Source organism: Oncorhynchus nerka, linkage group LG19 (assembly GCF_034236695.1).
Source record: "Oncorhynchus nerka isolate Pitt River linkage group LG19, Oner_Uvic_2.0, whole genome shotgun sequence".
Classification (NCBI taxonomy): domain Eukaryota; kingdom Metazoa; phylum Chordata; class Actinopteri; order Salmoniformes; family Salmonidae; genus Oncorhynchus; species Oncorhynchus nerka.
In genome coordinates this window covers 14,041,886-14,057,276 of record NC_088414.1, presented here as the reverse complement: position 1 = coordinate 14,057,276, position 15,391 = coordinate 14,041,886, and the positions used below count along the sequence as shown (strand labels likewise).

At 42.5% G+C, this 15,391-nt stretch overlaps 1 protein-coding gene across 1 annotated transcript in view; it reads right to left on the bottom strand.

Annotated features, from left to right (window-relative positions):
* Positions 1–2,308: 2,308 nt before the first annotated feature.
* The window catches only part of LOC115101082 (formin-binding protein 1-like), a 98,584-nt gene continuing 85,501 nt past the window's right edge, over positions 2,309–15,391 (bottom strand). The window contains 8 exon segments of the mRNA XM_065004738.1: positions 2,309–4,157; positions 6,119–6,277; positions 6,470–6,642; positions 6,759–6,889; positions 7,266–7,398; positions 7,716–7,825; positions 11,706–11,741; positions 12,032–12,046. Of these exon segments, the coding sequence (XP_064860810.1) occupies positions 4,150–4,157; positions 6,119–6,277; positions 6,470–6,642; positions 6,759–6,889; positions 7,266–7,398; positions 7,716–7,825; positions 11,706–11,741; positions 12,032–12,046 (765 nt within the window). The 3' untranslated portion in view covers positions 2,309–4,149.

The window sequence follows — 15,391 nt, the reverse complement described above, 5'->3', positions numbered from 1 at the left end:
CACAATACAAAGTATTCAGTGCTCCGAAATGCAAGCATATACCAGATGGAACACAAACAACAAAAAAAGTGCGAAACACACCATTTGGCAGACTTTACAAAACAAAAACAATAAAACAAAGTCTTAGCAAAGCGAGAGAGAAAAAAAAGTAACGGTAGGTCCTTTTAATCGTTAAAACCTTAAAAATAGACTGTTTATTTCCTTTTTTTTTTGTCTTAGTTGAATCAATATTTATTTATATATTTATATATATATTCTCTCTAATTCCAACAAGCCATTTCTTCTGTACAGGTGCACTGTGGCCAGGCTGAAGGTCTAGGATGATCCGAGTCCAGTATTAGCAGGAGAGGAGATAAGCAGATTCCCCTCTATACTGGCTCGCTTCTGAGTGGCTCTATCTGTCTGTCGGCGCACTACAGATATGCACCTTCTGACGGTCTGCATGGGAATCAGTATTGCCTTTTCACTTCTCACAAACAAAACAACTGCCAAATCAACATCCACAATAATCAAAATAAGAGATGGACGGATGGGAATAGCAAAAGGAGACTTTGACCTGACCTGATTCTCGGCCAAATAACTTATAGATTTGCGCTGCTTTTATATTATGACAAGTAACGGGGACTCCAAATGATGATGGATCACTGTTCGTTTGTTGTTCTAATGATAATATACACGGTTTGCATTGATACAATTTCAGTTGCTGCCCTTTGAAATGTTGCTTGAGTAGTAATATTGTAATAAAAAAAAGTTTCAAGACACTCTTGAGCCTGGTCAAAGTAGTGCACGAAATAGGGAATAGGGTGCCATCACTAACGGCTTCATTAGACAAAACAAATATTTGTTATTCATTACTTCGTCTGCAGTGACTTCAGGTAGATCAAACAACTGGTTTCATCATTATAGGTGGTTTGTAGTTCAGGTGCAACAGTTTTCCAGCTAAAGAAACAACTAGCTACAAAATAAAAAGCTACAATCTCATCGACCCAAAATTGGTAAAAAATAATGATAAATAAAATGAACAAAATAAAAAATGTATGTGCCTTTGAGAGAGGGAAACAGTGGACATCATCATCTCTGTAGATGTTATGGGTAATCTACCTTGACTGCCACGTACAAAATACCCCCCCCCCCCCAAACCTTTATAAAAAAGAAAACAAGAGACGTCTTGACCTATTCAACATACCACAGATAATAGAATGACATCTGTCTTTACACTAAGTGGTAGGATAATTCCATAGAGAGAGATAGAGGACTTTAGTGCCTAAAAGCCCATTTTATCATGGGCAGTGCCATTGAGGACTTTTACCATTTGGAAGTAGTCAACTGGGTGGGACTTCCTATGGGTTAAGGAAGGATCACATAATTCCATCCAGGTCACCAGGAGGGATCAGCCAATGAAGTATACGCATGAGCAAACATTCCAGAACTGCAGGTAGCAGTAAATTGCCAACCTTGGCTTTAAACCTGTTTAAACCTGTTCATACACACTCCAGCTGGCAAAATGCACCCTTTCAGTTTGTTTGCCAACTCATGGTAGAAGAAAATTGACTACTTCAAAATGGAGATGGCCTCAATGGGCTGCCCATGCCCTCACAGATGCCATAATGGGACAGATACAATGATGCGATGTCTATCTAAGTCTATGGATTAAACTAGTTAAGGCCCAAAATGAAGTCTGTCTCGTCTCATATTCAGTCGCACACAACCTTGTGGGAAAGAAAGTGTGTGTGTGGATCACAGTATTACAATACTTCCATATACAGTAGTAAGTGGACCATGCAAATTACATGAGACATTTAACTAATCCTCAAGTTTTCTTCCGGGGACATTCTGTCTGTTGGGTAGGATGTACAGTGGAGACGTTACACAGCACAGTATGTATCCACAGGATGAGGCTAGTGGAAGCTAACGACCACTTGCCTTCGACACACTTCTCAAACATGTACAATGTCAGCAAACAACATTACATACAGTATAACAAATTGACAAATGACATTTTATAACCATGTACTGTATGCATAAAATCATTCAGAAACAGAAGTTTCAGGAATCCAAAACTTTCTTAGCTGAGATTTTGAGCAGGAGGGGGTTACTGTGAGGGAGAGCACACACTCACTGTTAAAAAAAACACAGGTAGGTGAACATGCTTTCAGAGACGAGGAACAGTCAAACAACAACAAAACAAAATACGGAAGCGCTAGTAGAGGATCCCCAGGCACAGAACCCAAAAGGTGACAAACAGGTTAAGAAGTGTAACAGGCAATGTGAGTTAACTGAAATAAAAAGCGGCATGGGCAAATCCCCGGAGCCGAGCTGTAGGGTGGCGAGTCAAAGAGGAGACAGGGCATGCATGCATACTGCACGCACTGCCCGAGAGGAGCCCCATCCTAAGCTATGACATGGCCATCAACGCAGCCAATGACCAGCATCTGCCACCTGTGGTGGAGGGGTTTGAGGAGGGGAGGGGTGTGGCCAGAGAGAGGAGCAGACGAGATCAGTGGTGTATAGTACTTCAAAGTAAAAATATTTAAATTAAGTACTACTTAAGTCATTTTTTGGGATATCTGTAATTGAATTTACTATTCATTTTTTTGACAAATTTTACTTCACTACACTCCTAAAGAAAATAGTGTACTTTTTACTCCATACATTTTACCTGACACCCAAAAGTACTGAATACTTAGCAGGACAGTAAAATGTTGCAATTCACTCACTTATCAAGAGACCATCCCTGGTCATCCTTACTGCTTCTGATCTGGCGGACTCATTAAACAATAATTTTTCTTTTAGATATTTGTTTTGTGATATTTGAGTGTTACCTGAGTGTTGGAGTGTGCCCCTGGCTATATGTTAATTTAAAAAACAAGAAAATAGTGCCTCCTAGTTTGCTTAATATAAGGAATGTGAAATCCTTTGTACTTTTACTTTTGATACGTAAGTATATTTTAGCAATGACATTTACTTTAGATACTTAAGTATATTTAAAACCAAATGCTTATATACTTTTACTCAAGTAATATTTTACTGGGTGACTAACTTTTAATTTAGTAATTTTCTATTAAGGTATCTTTACTTTTACTCAAGTATGACAATTGGATACTTTTTCCACCACTTTGAGTGGATGCCAGTAACAACACATGATAGTATGGTAGGGAGAGAGTGCAGGTGAGATGAAGTAAAGTGAACCTGTCCCCTTTCCCACCCCAACCCCTCTCGGTCCTGGAGCTCCTAGTCCTGTCCTCTCCCCAAACATGTATGGAGGATGTACATGATACTGACAAACACCACAGAAGACACACACCATAAATGAAGCTTTTTCATACACACATACAGTAAGATGACCAATCGGTCCATGTTTTAGTCCATTTGAAACCTGCAAAATATGGAGCTGTGGTCTGAGAGAGTGGAATGACTGCGTTGTTTCCATGGGTACTCCACGGCTCTCCAAGTGATGCTGAATCTGGACTGTTCCTTCTATGATGATGGCTCTGAGTCAATGAGTGAGAGAGAGAGATACGGCAACTGTATCCACCTGATTGGTTTGAATGCAAGGGTGGACTGGAGGGACACGGTTTGGCTTCCTCTCCAGCCTTCCTGTCTGATGGTCTGGTCAGGTGAGATGGTATGGGTGGGGTGTAAGCAAGCGGGTTTGTGGGGGGAGATTGTGTTGCTTCTTCCCCCCTTCCATGAGGGGGAGCTGGTCTTGTCTCTGACCACACCCTGCCGTGATTTAGGAAGGGGTTTGGGGAGGGGTGGCATGGGAGCGGGTTGGGATTTGAGGCGAGAGAGCTAACAGCCGCCATGGTAACGCCGCGTTGCGGAAGCTGAGTTAGTACATCGAGAAGCAAAGCTTTGCAGCGACAACGGAAGCAAAATTATAAATGTGTAATGGACTATTAAAAGATTTACGGGTGCAAAATTGTGATGCTTATTATTGTTGCTTCTGGTCAGAAACTGTTGCAAAAGAAGAGAACTCTACGTATGTATCGGGTTGGAAATTGAGATGCATCATTATCGATCTCCCGTTTTTGTCTCGGTCATGTCTCTCTCTCTTTCTGACTCTATGACAATAAAAGGAACGTGAATGTGGTTGCTCTGTCTCCGAGGCTGCTTGCCCTGCCATTTCTGAGCCAGCCTCTCACACTTTTAGGAATCTGCAATTTGAAAGAAAAAAAACAACAAACAAACAAAAAATGAAGAAAAAAAAAGAACACGTTAGAGAGAGAGATCTCAGAGAAAGAAAATATAGTTCACATACTAAATGAGGTGGAAGAAGAACTATTCTTTGCAATTGCCTTTGAAAGGAAATAATACTGTTCTCTGGCGTCAGTTGCTGTACCTTAAAAGTCATATTTTTTATGATACTGTTTCTAAATGTTAAGTCTGGTGTGAATCTATCATTCCCAAAAACGAAAAGAGACACTTAAGCTTGTAACATGCACCAAAACATGTTACGTTAAAAAAAGGGGGGAGAAAATGACTACCACCATAACATGCCTCACATTTCATTTGGACCCCCATTTAGCAGGGTGATGAAATGGTTGTGTTAATAGCACTGTCAGAGACGGGATTACTTTCACCGGTATAGGAGAAAGAGTTGCGGAAGCATATTTGTTGAGCTTTTTGAGATTTGACAACAAAGTTGGAGTCTCTTCCAGCATGCCTTTTGGCCCTACGTTTGCACACTTCAGTAATCTTTAAAAGAGGAATGGCTGGATGTTTTAGTGGCATAAAACAGTTTCAACACCATACTGTAGCACAGACCATCTGCACCGAGGTGCTAATCAAAACACATGCATGATCTGGCAACCAAGCGCCGATGTTACAATCAGCCACACAACAAAAAAATTCCGTTCTCACAATGTTCTCACCGAGAATGAGGGAGAGAATAATGGTACAGCTCATTCTCAATCCTGAATTCCTCTACAACCGTTCTGGAAAATAAAGGCCCAGAAGAAGAAGAAAAATAGCCCCTTCCTTGGACCTTTTAGTCTGTGACATTCGTGCATCTTTAACAGTAGAGGAGTGAGACAATCCAGGATAGAGGAGTTGATATTCACTGAGCGCTATAATAGCCTCCTGAGCTACAGAATGCAGTCCTATGTATGGGGGTGAAGCGTTGTGATTCGGTACATTCATTTGTCACAGTACAAAAAAAATATGATTGCATATGTTTTTTTTTTGTGTTTTTTTTACAGCAGAATCAAATAATAATTTGCATATTTCTATATTGTACAATCTAGCATGCTTTACTACTGGGGACAGCAAGCAGTTTTTTCCCCACACACACGATCCCGTGGTTTAACCTAAAAAAAAAGTGTATTATAATATTTTGTTCTCTCCAAATATCACCTCGATTACTGGCCTCTGTGGGAATATGATTCAGTCGTTAAGACCATCAACATTTGTAGTCAAACACACACACACTTACATTTTGCCTTTTGGTTTTCATCCTGACCACAACTCTAGTCTACCTTTGAGGCCAGTTTCTATATGATAAAATACACCTTTGTCAGGTGATAAGAACATTTTGGGGGAAAAATGACTGCAAGCATGTCAAGAACAAAAAAGACAGCAGCACTCATTGATATCGTCCGTACAACCGGCCCTGATTCCCATCGAGTTGACTGGAAGTAACGACAGAAAGTTCTCCTGGCAAACAAGAGGTAACGAGGAGGGAATTCTCTCAGAACCAGTGGGAAAAGAACGCTCCGGGGTCAAGTTTCCCCCTTGGTACAGATCTAGGATCAGCTTCCCCACCCCCAATCATAACCTTAACCATTATTGTGGGAAATGTAAAAAAAAGACCCAAGATCAGTGTCTAGGGATAACTTCGCCCTACACCAAAAACAGCCAATACCTCTTTTAAAACTATTCTGTCTCCCAAATGCATTGAGATTCCCATCACATACAACACCACAGTGCATGGGACCTGTCTCAGCTACATGGTAATCATGACAGAAGCACATGGAGACTTCTGGTTGGTCCATCATTCAGAGTGGAAGAGAGTGGGAGGAGTGTACTCGACTCCCCGAGCCCCCCCCCATGAAAACGAAAAAAAAAATGCCCTCGGCCCCAAAAGAAAATCCCTTCAGTTAAATGTACGTCATAGCACCTTTGGCGTTTGTTTCCAAAAGGACCTCGACATAAGACGTGGGCACGTAGCCTTCCTCCTCTTCGTTTCTGCGGACGCGTGTCCAGCCATCACCTTTATCCTCCTCTATCACATACAACAGCTCTCCCTCTGTCACTGATATAGTCCCCTCATTATGACCTAGTGGAGGGGAGGAGGAGGAAAATAGGTGGAATAAGAAAGAGAGAAAATGAGAAGGAGAGGGGGGGGGAGAGAAAGGCAGTAAAGTGTCAAAACAAGGTGGAAGAGTGTTATTGTTGCATATCTCTCAAATAGTCAAATAGATGTTCAAGCCCACATTACCCGTGTTGTTGTCTCTGATTGGTGTATTACCTGTTAAAGGTGTATTACCTTCAAATTGGTAGATGGCTTTACAGGTGCCGATAGTGGGCAGCGTCTCCTCATCCCCATCGTCAAACTCATCATCAAACTCTGGAGTGTTGGCTATGGCCACCTTGACCTGAGTCTCTGAACTCTGCTCCTCTGTGTAACTGCCATCCGGGCTGCTCAAGGACCAACACACACACACACAGTAACTATAGCAACCTCACAACACAACATTACAGTAACAAACTACAAAGTGTTGAGTAATGGAGTATGTGTGTGTGTGTGTTTACTGTACCTCTCTCTGTCCTGTGCACAGTTGTTGGCAACCGTGCTGCTGTTGCTGTTCTGTGTCTCGTACAGACCACTCTGTCTCCTGGGAGGATCGCTCTTCGATGGTAACCTCCCCTCCACCTCAGCTAGCCATCCCTGGTACACACACGCGCGCGCACACACACACACACACACACACACACACACACACACACACGCTTACGTTAGGATTGTGAGATGAGATTTGCTAGTGCAGTGCAGTCCAGAGTCAGATATAGCCTTCTTACTAAGGCTCCTTTCTCTATTACACCAAGCCAGAACAAATAGAGGCCGCCAAGGCAGTGCATAATTTCCAAATAAGGAAGAGGAGAAGTCAGGACTCTGGAGCACTTTACTGTTTGATCTAATGAGGTACTGCCTTAGCAAAGCCAACAAAGATAACTATGCTACTAACAACACTGAGTACCTCCAGCATCTAGAAATACAGTACATTCCTATCTGGGATAGTTCGAGAGGGTTACTCATGACTCACCTCGAATTTCTGCACCTCGGACTGCAGTTTCTCGATGTTCATTGCCACCTCTACTAGGCGGGGGTCCACACTGGCAGGGTCACCCATCTGAGGGTTCTTCTCATACACCCCCTTCATCTTAGTTAGGGCATCTCTGATGGACAGAGGAAGAGAGAGTGACACATGAATACTCCGACAAATAGATAGCCTAGTCTAAAGCTGATCAAGACAACCACATTTCCCCTAAATCTACCCCTGAGTATTAATATCCGTCCCAAAGTTTTACTGGCCAAAGTTTGGTCCATAAAAAGTCTGTCTGACAGTAAAGACTTGGGGGAGCTTTTATGAAGGAGTTAGGACATAATCTCCATACAAATATGGCTGAGGCTTATGTTGCAGATACACACACACACACACACACACACACACACACACACACACACACACACACACACACACACACACACACACTTCTGGTCCATCTCTTTCTGGATGTCCTTGTTTAAGTCATCTATCTTGGCCTGAAGCTTCTTTCTTCTCTGCTCTGGGGGCAGGTGGCTGAAGTCCTCTGGTCCAGAGCCCTTATGGAGAGAGATAAATACAAACATTAAAAAGAGAGAGAGATAGTGGAAGAGAGGAAGAAAAGTTGTGGACAAAGTGAGTTTCAGGAGCATTCTACATCGTGTCTCTAAACGGATGAATATACAGTATAACATATTCTAACACCCCTCTCAGATGTTCAGTATCTCTATGTAACACCAGAATCCTTCAGGTGCTTAGAATCCTTCAGAATCCTTAGGGGGTTTCTCTGTGTACTTGTGAGCCATTCAACCACCTTTAACCTATCCAGTCCCAAGCCTGAAAAGATATTAGGATGCATCACATTACTTCATATCCAGTCAAATCACATATTTCAGTATCACCATAACTGCCAAGAGAGAAGCGTAAAAGGAGGTAGTGTATCTGAAATGGAAACTGTGGGGCCATTTAAGGGCAGAGGATCGCATTTCCTAATGAAGGAGCTTCCTGGATAGAATAAATATCGATCATCTCTGATGACTCATCTCTGATGATGAGTCATTCTCTCTGTTTTCTGTGTTCAATTGGGCCTGCTCCACTATATACTGCAGTTCATAGATACACCACTTGGTGGTATTATTTGGTTATATTTCTTACATACACAGGCAATTATTGTGTCACAAATCACTGTACAGCAATACAATACAATGGATAATTATACATTAATTGTCATTGTATTGTTAGCAATTCAAATGGGATTCATTGTTGCTTTCCTCACATTTATATATTGCTTTCAGATTGGCTTCTTTGACTAGCCATAGTATTCATGGTATTTATCTGATCGTGTGCTTGGACTGGATATGTTAAGGCTCAGACAACAATACTTGTATCATAAAAAGGGACAAAGGTTAACTTCCTACTTCGCCCAGGGGTCAAGGGTCAGAGGTCACTGGGGTTTACTGGTGAGAAAGCCAATATAAACACAGCAGCAGGCCAGGCTACCATGGCGATGACTTTCCTTACCTCATCTAGCTGCACTGCGTGCAACACTTACCAACCAGAAAACATGCAACATTATCTGGTTCATACTCAAATTCATACTTACATGATTTATACAAATGGTTGATCACTAGAATAAAGAACAGCCTGCTTGCTGTTGATTGATGTAAAAACAAAATACTCCACACAGGCGATAATGAGACAAGGTGCTATACAGGTGAGACACAATATATACAAAATTATGTGGACACCCCTTCAAATTAGTGGATTCGGTTATTGCAGCCACACCCGTTGCTGACAGGTGTATAAAACCGAGCACACAGCCATGCAATCGCCATAGAGAAACATTGGCAGTAGAATGGCTTTACTGAAGACTTCAGTGACTGTCAGCGTGGCACCGTCATCGGATGCCACCTTTCCAACAAGTCAGTTCATCAAATGTCTGCCCTGCTAGAGCTGCCCCAGTCATCTGTAAGTTCTGTTATTGTGAGGTGGAAACGTCAAGGAGCAACGCCGGCTCAGCTGCGAAGTGGTAGGCCACACAAGCCCACAGAACGGGACCGCCGAGTGCTGAAGCGCGTAGCCCATAAAATCGCCTGTCCTCGGTTGCAACACTCATTCCTGAGTTCCAAACTTCCTCTGGAGGCAATGTCAGCACAAGAACTGTTGCAGCCGCACACAAACCTAATGCCAAGCGTCAGCTATAGTGGTAAAACTAGCCGCCATTGGACTCTGGAGCAGTGGAAACACGTTCTCTGGAGTGATGAATCACGCTTCCCCATCTGGGTTTGGCGTATGCCAAGAGAATGCTACCTGCCCCAATGCATAGTGCAAAGTGTAAAGGTTGGTGAGGAGGAATAATGCTCTGGGGCTGTTTTTCATGGTTCGGGCTAGCCCCTTGGTTCCAGTGAAGGCAAATCTTAATGCTACAGCATACAATGACATTCTAGATGATTCTGTGCTTCCAACTTTGTGGCAAAAGTTTGGGGAATGCCCCCGTGCACAAAGCAAGCTCCATATAGAAATGGTTTGTCAAGATCGGTGTGGAAGAACTTGACTGGCCTGCACAGAGCCTTGACCTCAACCCCATCGAACACCTTTGGGATGAATTGGAACACCGACTGCGAGCCAGGCCTAATCGCCAAACATAAGTGCCCGACCTCACTAATGCTCTTGTGGCTGAATGGAAGCAAGTCCCCCGCGGCAACGTTCCAACATCTAGTGGAAAGCCTTCCCAGAGGAGTGGAGGCTGTTATAGCAGCAAGGGGGGGGGGGGGGGGGGGGGGGGACCAACTCCATATTAACGCCATTGACTTTGGAATGAGGTGTTCGACAAGTAGGTGTCCACATACTTTTGGTCATGTTGTGTATCTTTACCCAGAAACTTACCTGTTCAACATACATTTCACACTCAGATATACATTTGCATATCTACTTGATTACATTTAACCACTGGTCAACTGATCTCGATCCTTTCTAATCTCTTGCCAAAGGATTTGTTTGACATGCATTTGTCAATGTTGACCACTCAATAATTACTACTACACACAAAGTAATGAACTAATGATCATCACGTGGCTTATGTTATTGGGGTTGACTAAGGAGATTTACCGCAATTATTTCGAGACAGTGGATTCTGTAGTTTATGATTTATCAAATCAAAATTCCCACAGGGCTCCAATGTAGAAGTCTGATGCAGAGGACTTGAAGACTGCCATAGATGGAATTTGAAATAAGATTCTACCTAATCTCCTCCACCACCAACTCTCTCTCTCTCTCTGCAGCAATTGAGCCTGGGGAAGAGGTTCGTTTCTACATAGAATTAGGAATTATAATATTAGAATGGACATGACCCTTCTAATAATGGGACAAAAAATCTGCCATTTTGGTCAGGGAGTTGGTCAACCATGGTTTGCCAGTGCTGTGATAGGATATTGTGTAAAATAATGCATTTACAGAATTGATCTTTGAGAGGAATGATGCCATAAATGTTTCCAAATTAAACAGCCAATATGCCAACATTCCATTCAAACAATGTGGTCAACCCACAGCCAATACAGTACACTGGCTGAAATCAGTTGACGATAAGAATGCAACAAGTATTGATATTGAAAACCAAAATTCAGATATTTATGGCCTGTTTACATATATTTTATACATACAATTGGTATAAAACCTGTATAAACTGTATTTATAATTATATGACAATATTTTAGGTTGACAATAATTCTAGTACACAATTACTGATATATGCCTTACTTTTATTTTCCAGGATTATGCCTCTACTGCCATTCATTCCAATAAGACTGGTTTTGATTATTTCTCTCTGACCAATATGGATGCCATTTTCACCCCATTCCGGAACGTTGAGGGTTTATGACATAGCCCCTCTAGTAATGTAATAGGATCTCTGAGTTTCTACCTGACTGAGACAAAAAAAAAGCTCAATTTCATTTGTTCCCATCTGTTCTGCATTTCAGTGGAAAATACTTGGTATTCCTGGAAGGCTCGGCATCGTCTGGACATTTTAGTTTAGCTCTTTTTGGGCCATTAATTTCTACATCAGAACCACTCTGAGCTTGGCAGCGAAGGCTGAAAAACATCATCTTTAGAGGCTTGCAAAGTGCATACTAAGAACACTGCTAATGACTATTTATCAAAATCAGCATGTATCACATCTTTGATTTTACAGTATCTACCCTATATCTTTGATATCAGCCATGATTATGATGCATCTATTGGAATCATCCATCTTTGCATCTAACGAGTATGAGGACAAATCAAAGGGGATGGAACTAGCAGACAGACAGACGGACGGACCTAAGTTCAAATACTATTTGAAATCCTTTCAAATACTTGACTGAACGACTTCAACGATTTCAAATAGTATTCGAAAACCCAGGTCTGACGGACAAACAAAACATTAACTGTAATTCTGATCACCTCAATAAGATTCCGGACGTGGGAATTGAGTGTGATCTGCACAGAGCACACAGGCACAGTGGGGAGAGACATAACAAACAATAATAATACACACAAAAACAAAAATTAGGAGACAACAACACGGGTCTGCATCGGCAAAATCCATCCTCATGTCACAACAAAATGACTAAAATAAATGAAAGACAACGGACGACAGGAACCAAACGCTAACAAACAGTGGCCACACAAGAATTCTCAACCACGTCGTGGTGCTAGGTGGACGTGCACACGACGCTCAGCATGCGGTTCACGCCACTACGGTCATGCAGTGTTACGGTCATGCTTACCAGCTTGAGAGAAAGCTTCATGGGTAGAAGAGAGGCGAGAGAAACGGCAGGAGGAGCAGGAGAGAAAGAGAACAGATAAAAGTCAGACAACAGCAGAATAACACATAGCAATTGTCCATTGCGGTTCCTCCTGGTACTGCATGCACATGCACAGCATGTCATTAGTTGTTGACATGGATATTGAGAAGAAAAAGCAGTTCCTTAGCCAAACTTCACCATATGAGGAAAATAATTGGGTGTTTCAAAACCTGGAAAGGGGAAGGTAGAAGTCTTGGATGCTTTGTATATGATAGATTGCTGCGGTCATTGGATTCGAAGATGTTCATCTTGACCAAGGTGATAACCAGAGCTTTCACAAACTGAACAGCAAATGCATAGACCCATCATCATTTGTGAAAAACGGCAGATCAGATACGTGAGGTGCAACAGGTCTGAGGCTCTTTGCAGATGCTGGTTCGTTTGGACGCTCCCACAGTTTGATCTGATTACAATGGAAAAAACTAAGTCTGCAATACCTCAGCGAGACGCTATTCCAAGACAATAACCAGTCATTCTCAGGACTATCTCCCGATATAACGTATGGCTCTAGTTAACTCTTCTCTCATCTGGTGAAGTTCAACGTCAGGTTTCAGGGATGAATGACAAAATAAGAGTTGGGTTTTAAAATGACTTGAGGTGATGACAAGGAAGCCAACTCACAAGTCTAGACTGCACAGGACGGCGAATGAGAGCGAGCAAAGTGAGAGAAGGAGAGACAGAGAGAGAGAGGTGAGTCGAGACACCCACTGCAGGAAAACAGGAGGACAGAGGATGGATGAGAACACCCCCCCCCTCTGTTCTCCCTGTACCCCCCCCCCCCCCCCACACACACACACACACACAATGACAGCATTTAACAACAGGGGGCGGTGTGTCACAGTAAAGCATGATGACAGTTCGCATGTTCACATAGAGACGATATGTTTCAAACAGTGACATTCACTCATGGGAGAGGTGAGCCTAAGTGCCAGGCTGTTTGGGCCAGTCTGAGTTGTCAAGAAAGCACAAACAGACTGGCACTCAGACTAGGGAGAAGTTGCTCATAGATTCAAAGCTATACCAGGCAGGATACATGCCCATGAGCACAAGTAATCAGGAGCTAGTAGCAGCCTTCTTTATCAATGAGTTCAGTAAGGTCGAACTACAACCATAACCACTTGGTTCATCAAAGATTCATTATTAATTATATTTGTTTGATTTAAAGGACAATTAAGGCAAATGATAGAAGAAGAAAAAGAGAACTGGAAAATTCATAATGTAAGAGGTTGCTTCGGTTTAATTGCACATACAGTGATTGCACTATTAAAGATCGTTAAGAGCCTATTGTGAGAGCTCCATGGCTTATAGAGAGGAGAGATACTTTTAACACCCACTGAGTCGCTCCAGCTTTAATCCTTGTAATGACTTACTATGAGGGCGTAGTTTGTAGGAAGCAAAGGAAAGAGATACTTTTAACACACACTGGGTCGCTCCAGCTACAGCGAACGACCTGTAAATCCAGTTAACAGCTCAAAGGCCGCACTCGGGGGGGCCATGATGAGGCCGGGCCATACTCCCTTTGGTCCTGTAATCAAGTCATTCACCTGGAATGGGCCTTCGATCAGCCTCCCCATCGTGCCTAATTATCCCTCTCGACATTGACAATTGTTCTCACTGTGGTATTTCCGTTAAGAACTTGCTGGTGTAATAGACAGGGGAGGTCTGTTGTTCCCCAGTATCTGTTGTAGCTGAGTGTATAGGGTCAAAACGTGACGTGTCAGACGTCTCAGACAGATGGGTAGATACAGGTACATGGTATACAGATAGGCTATGGTGCCATGGTGCCAGCACATAGAAGGATGCGCTGGAGGGGTGAATTCTGGGTAGATTAAACCCCACCAAAAAAAAGTGTTATGAGCACCACAACCCAATGTTGTGAACCCCAGAAAACAAGATGAAGGAGCAAATGGTGGAGAGACCCATCATTCACCACGCTCCAATCCCACTTCCTTAGTTTAAGGGTCGTGCTTGTGACACTTTGAGAATTGACCCCTACCAAAAATGTGCACTGCAGCAGGAGTCCAATGCAATTCTGGGGTTGGTGGTGTTGCAACAGAAAGTGCCACAAGCTGAGATGTGGGACAGGAAATGAGGTCATCCCTGGTTCTGATCATTTGGATAGTGTGGTCTTACGACAGGGCAGAAGGGCCATGTGAAATACAGTGAGGCAGTCACAGACACTAGCCTCATTTAGAAGGAAACAAAAATATGCAACTGTGTCTGACTGGAAATAAATTATTATTTCTATGTATTGTCCTTGTTTTTGAAAGAAAATCACATTTTTTTGTCCATTAAATGAGCATCAAATTGATCAGAAATACAGTGTAGTCATTGTTAATGTTGTAAAATGACTATTGTAGCTGGAAACTGACAATTTTTTTATGGAATATCTACATAGGCGTACAGAGGACCATTATCAGCAACCATCACTACTGTGTTCCAATGGCACGTTGTGCTAGCTAATCCAAGTTGATCATTTTAAATGGCTAATTGATCATTAGAAAACCCTTTTGCAATTATGTTAGCCCAGCTGAAAACGGTTGTGCTGATTAAAGAAGCAATAAAACTTATTTCGACTAGTTGAGTATCTGGAGCATCAGCATTTGTGGGTTCGATTATAGACTCAAAATGGCCAGAAACAAAGACCTTTCTTTTGAAACTCATCAGTCTATTCTTGTTCTGAGAAATGAAGGCTATTCCATGCGAAATCTGCCGTTTCCAGCAATAGTCATTTACAACATTAACAATGTCCACACTATATTTCTGATCAATTTGATGTTATTTTATGTCCTTTCAAAAACAAGGACATTTCAAAGTGACCCCAAACTTTTGAACGGTAGTGTATATACTGTCAGTGCATCATCATGATATGAGACTACTGTCTGTGCTGCACATGGCTGAGACACACACACATATTTCCTAATTAAGGCACGCACGCACGCATCGGCCAACATACACACTTACGACATATTGTCTGGCCTCGAAAGCGTACGTGGGTATACCCCGAGTCCTCCAGTCTTTGTGATAACAGAGCGAGAGAGGGCGAGTAGGAGGCTGCTGCCATGGTTATGAGAGAGAACAACACAGCTTCATCAATTAGCACAGGGCTACTAATGAGGCTAATGGGTTTTCACTCTCCCCCGCACGCACGCACACTGACTTACATCATCCATCTCTCTTTCTTTCTGTGTTTTCTCACAGAAACACTCTCTGACTCACTCTGATGATGCTGTCATCATTTATTCTCTCTCTCTCTCTCTCTCTCTCTCTCTCTCTCTCTCT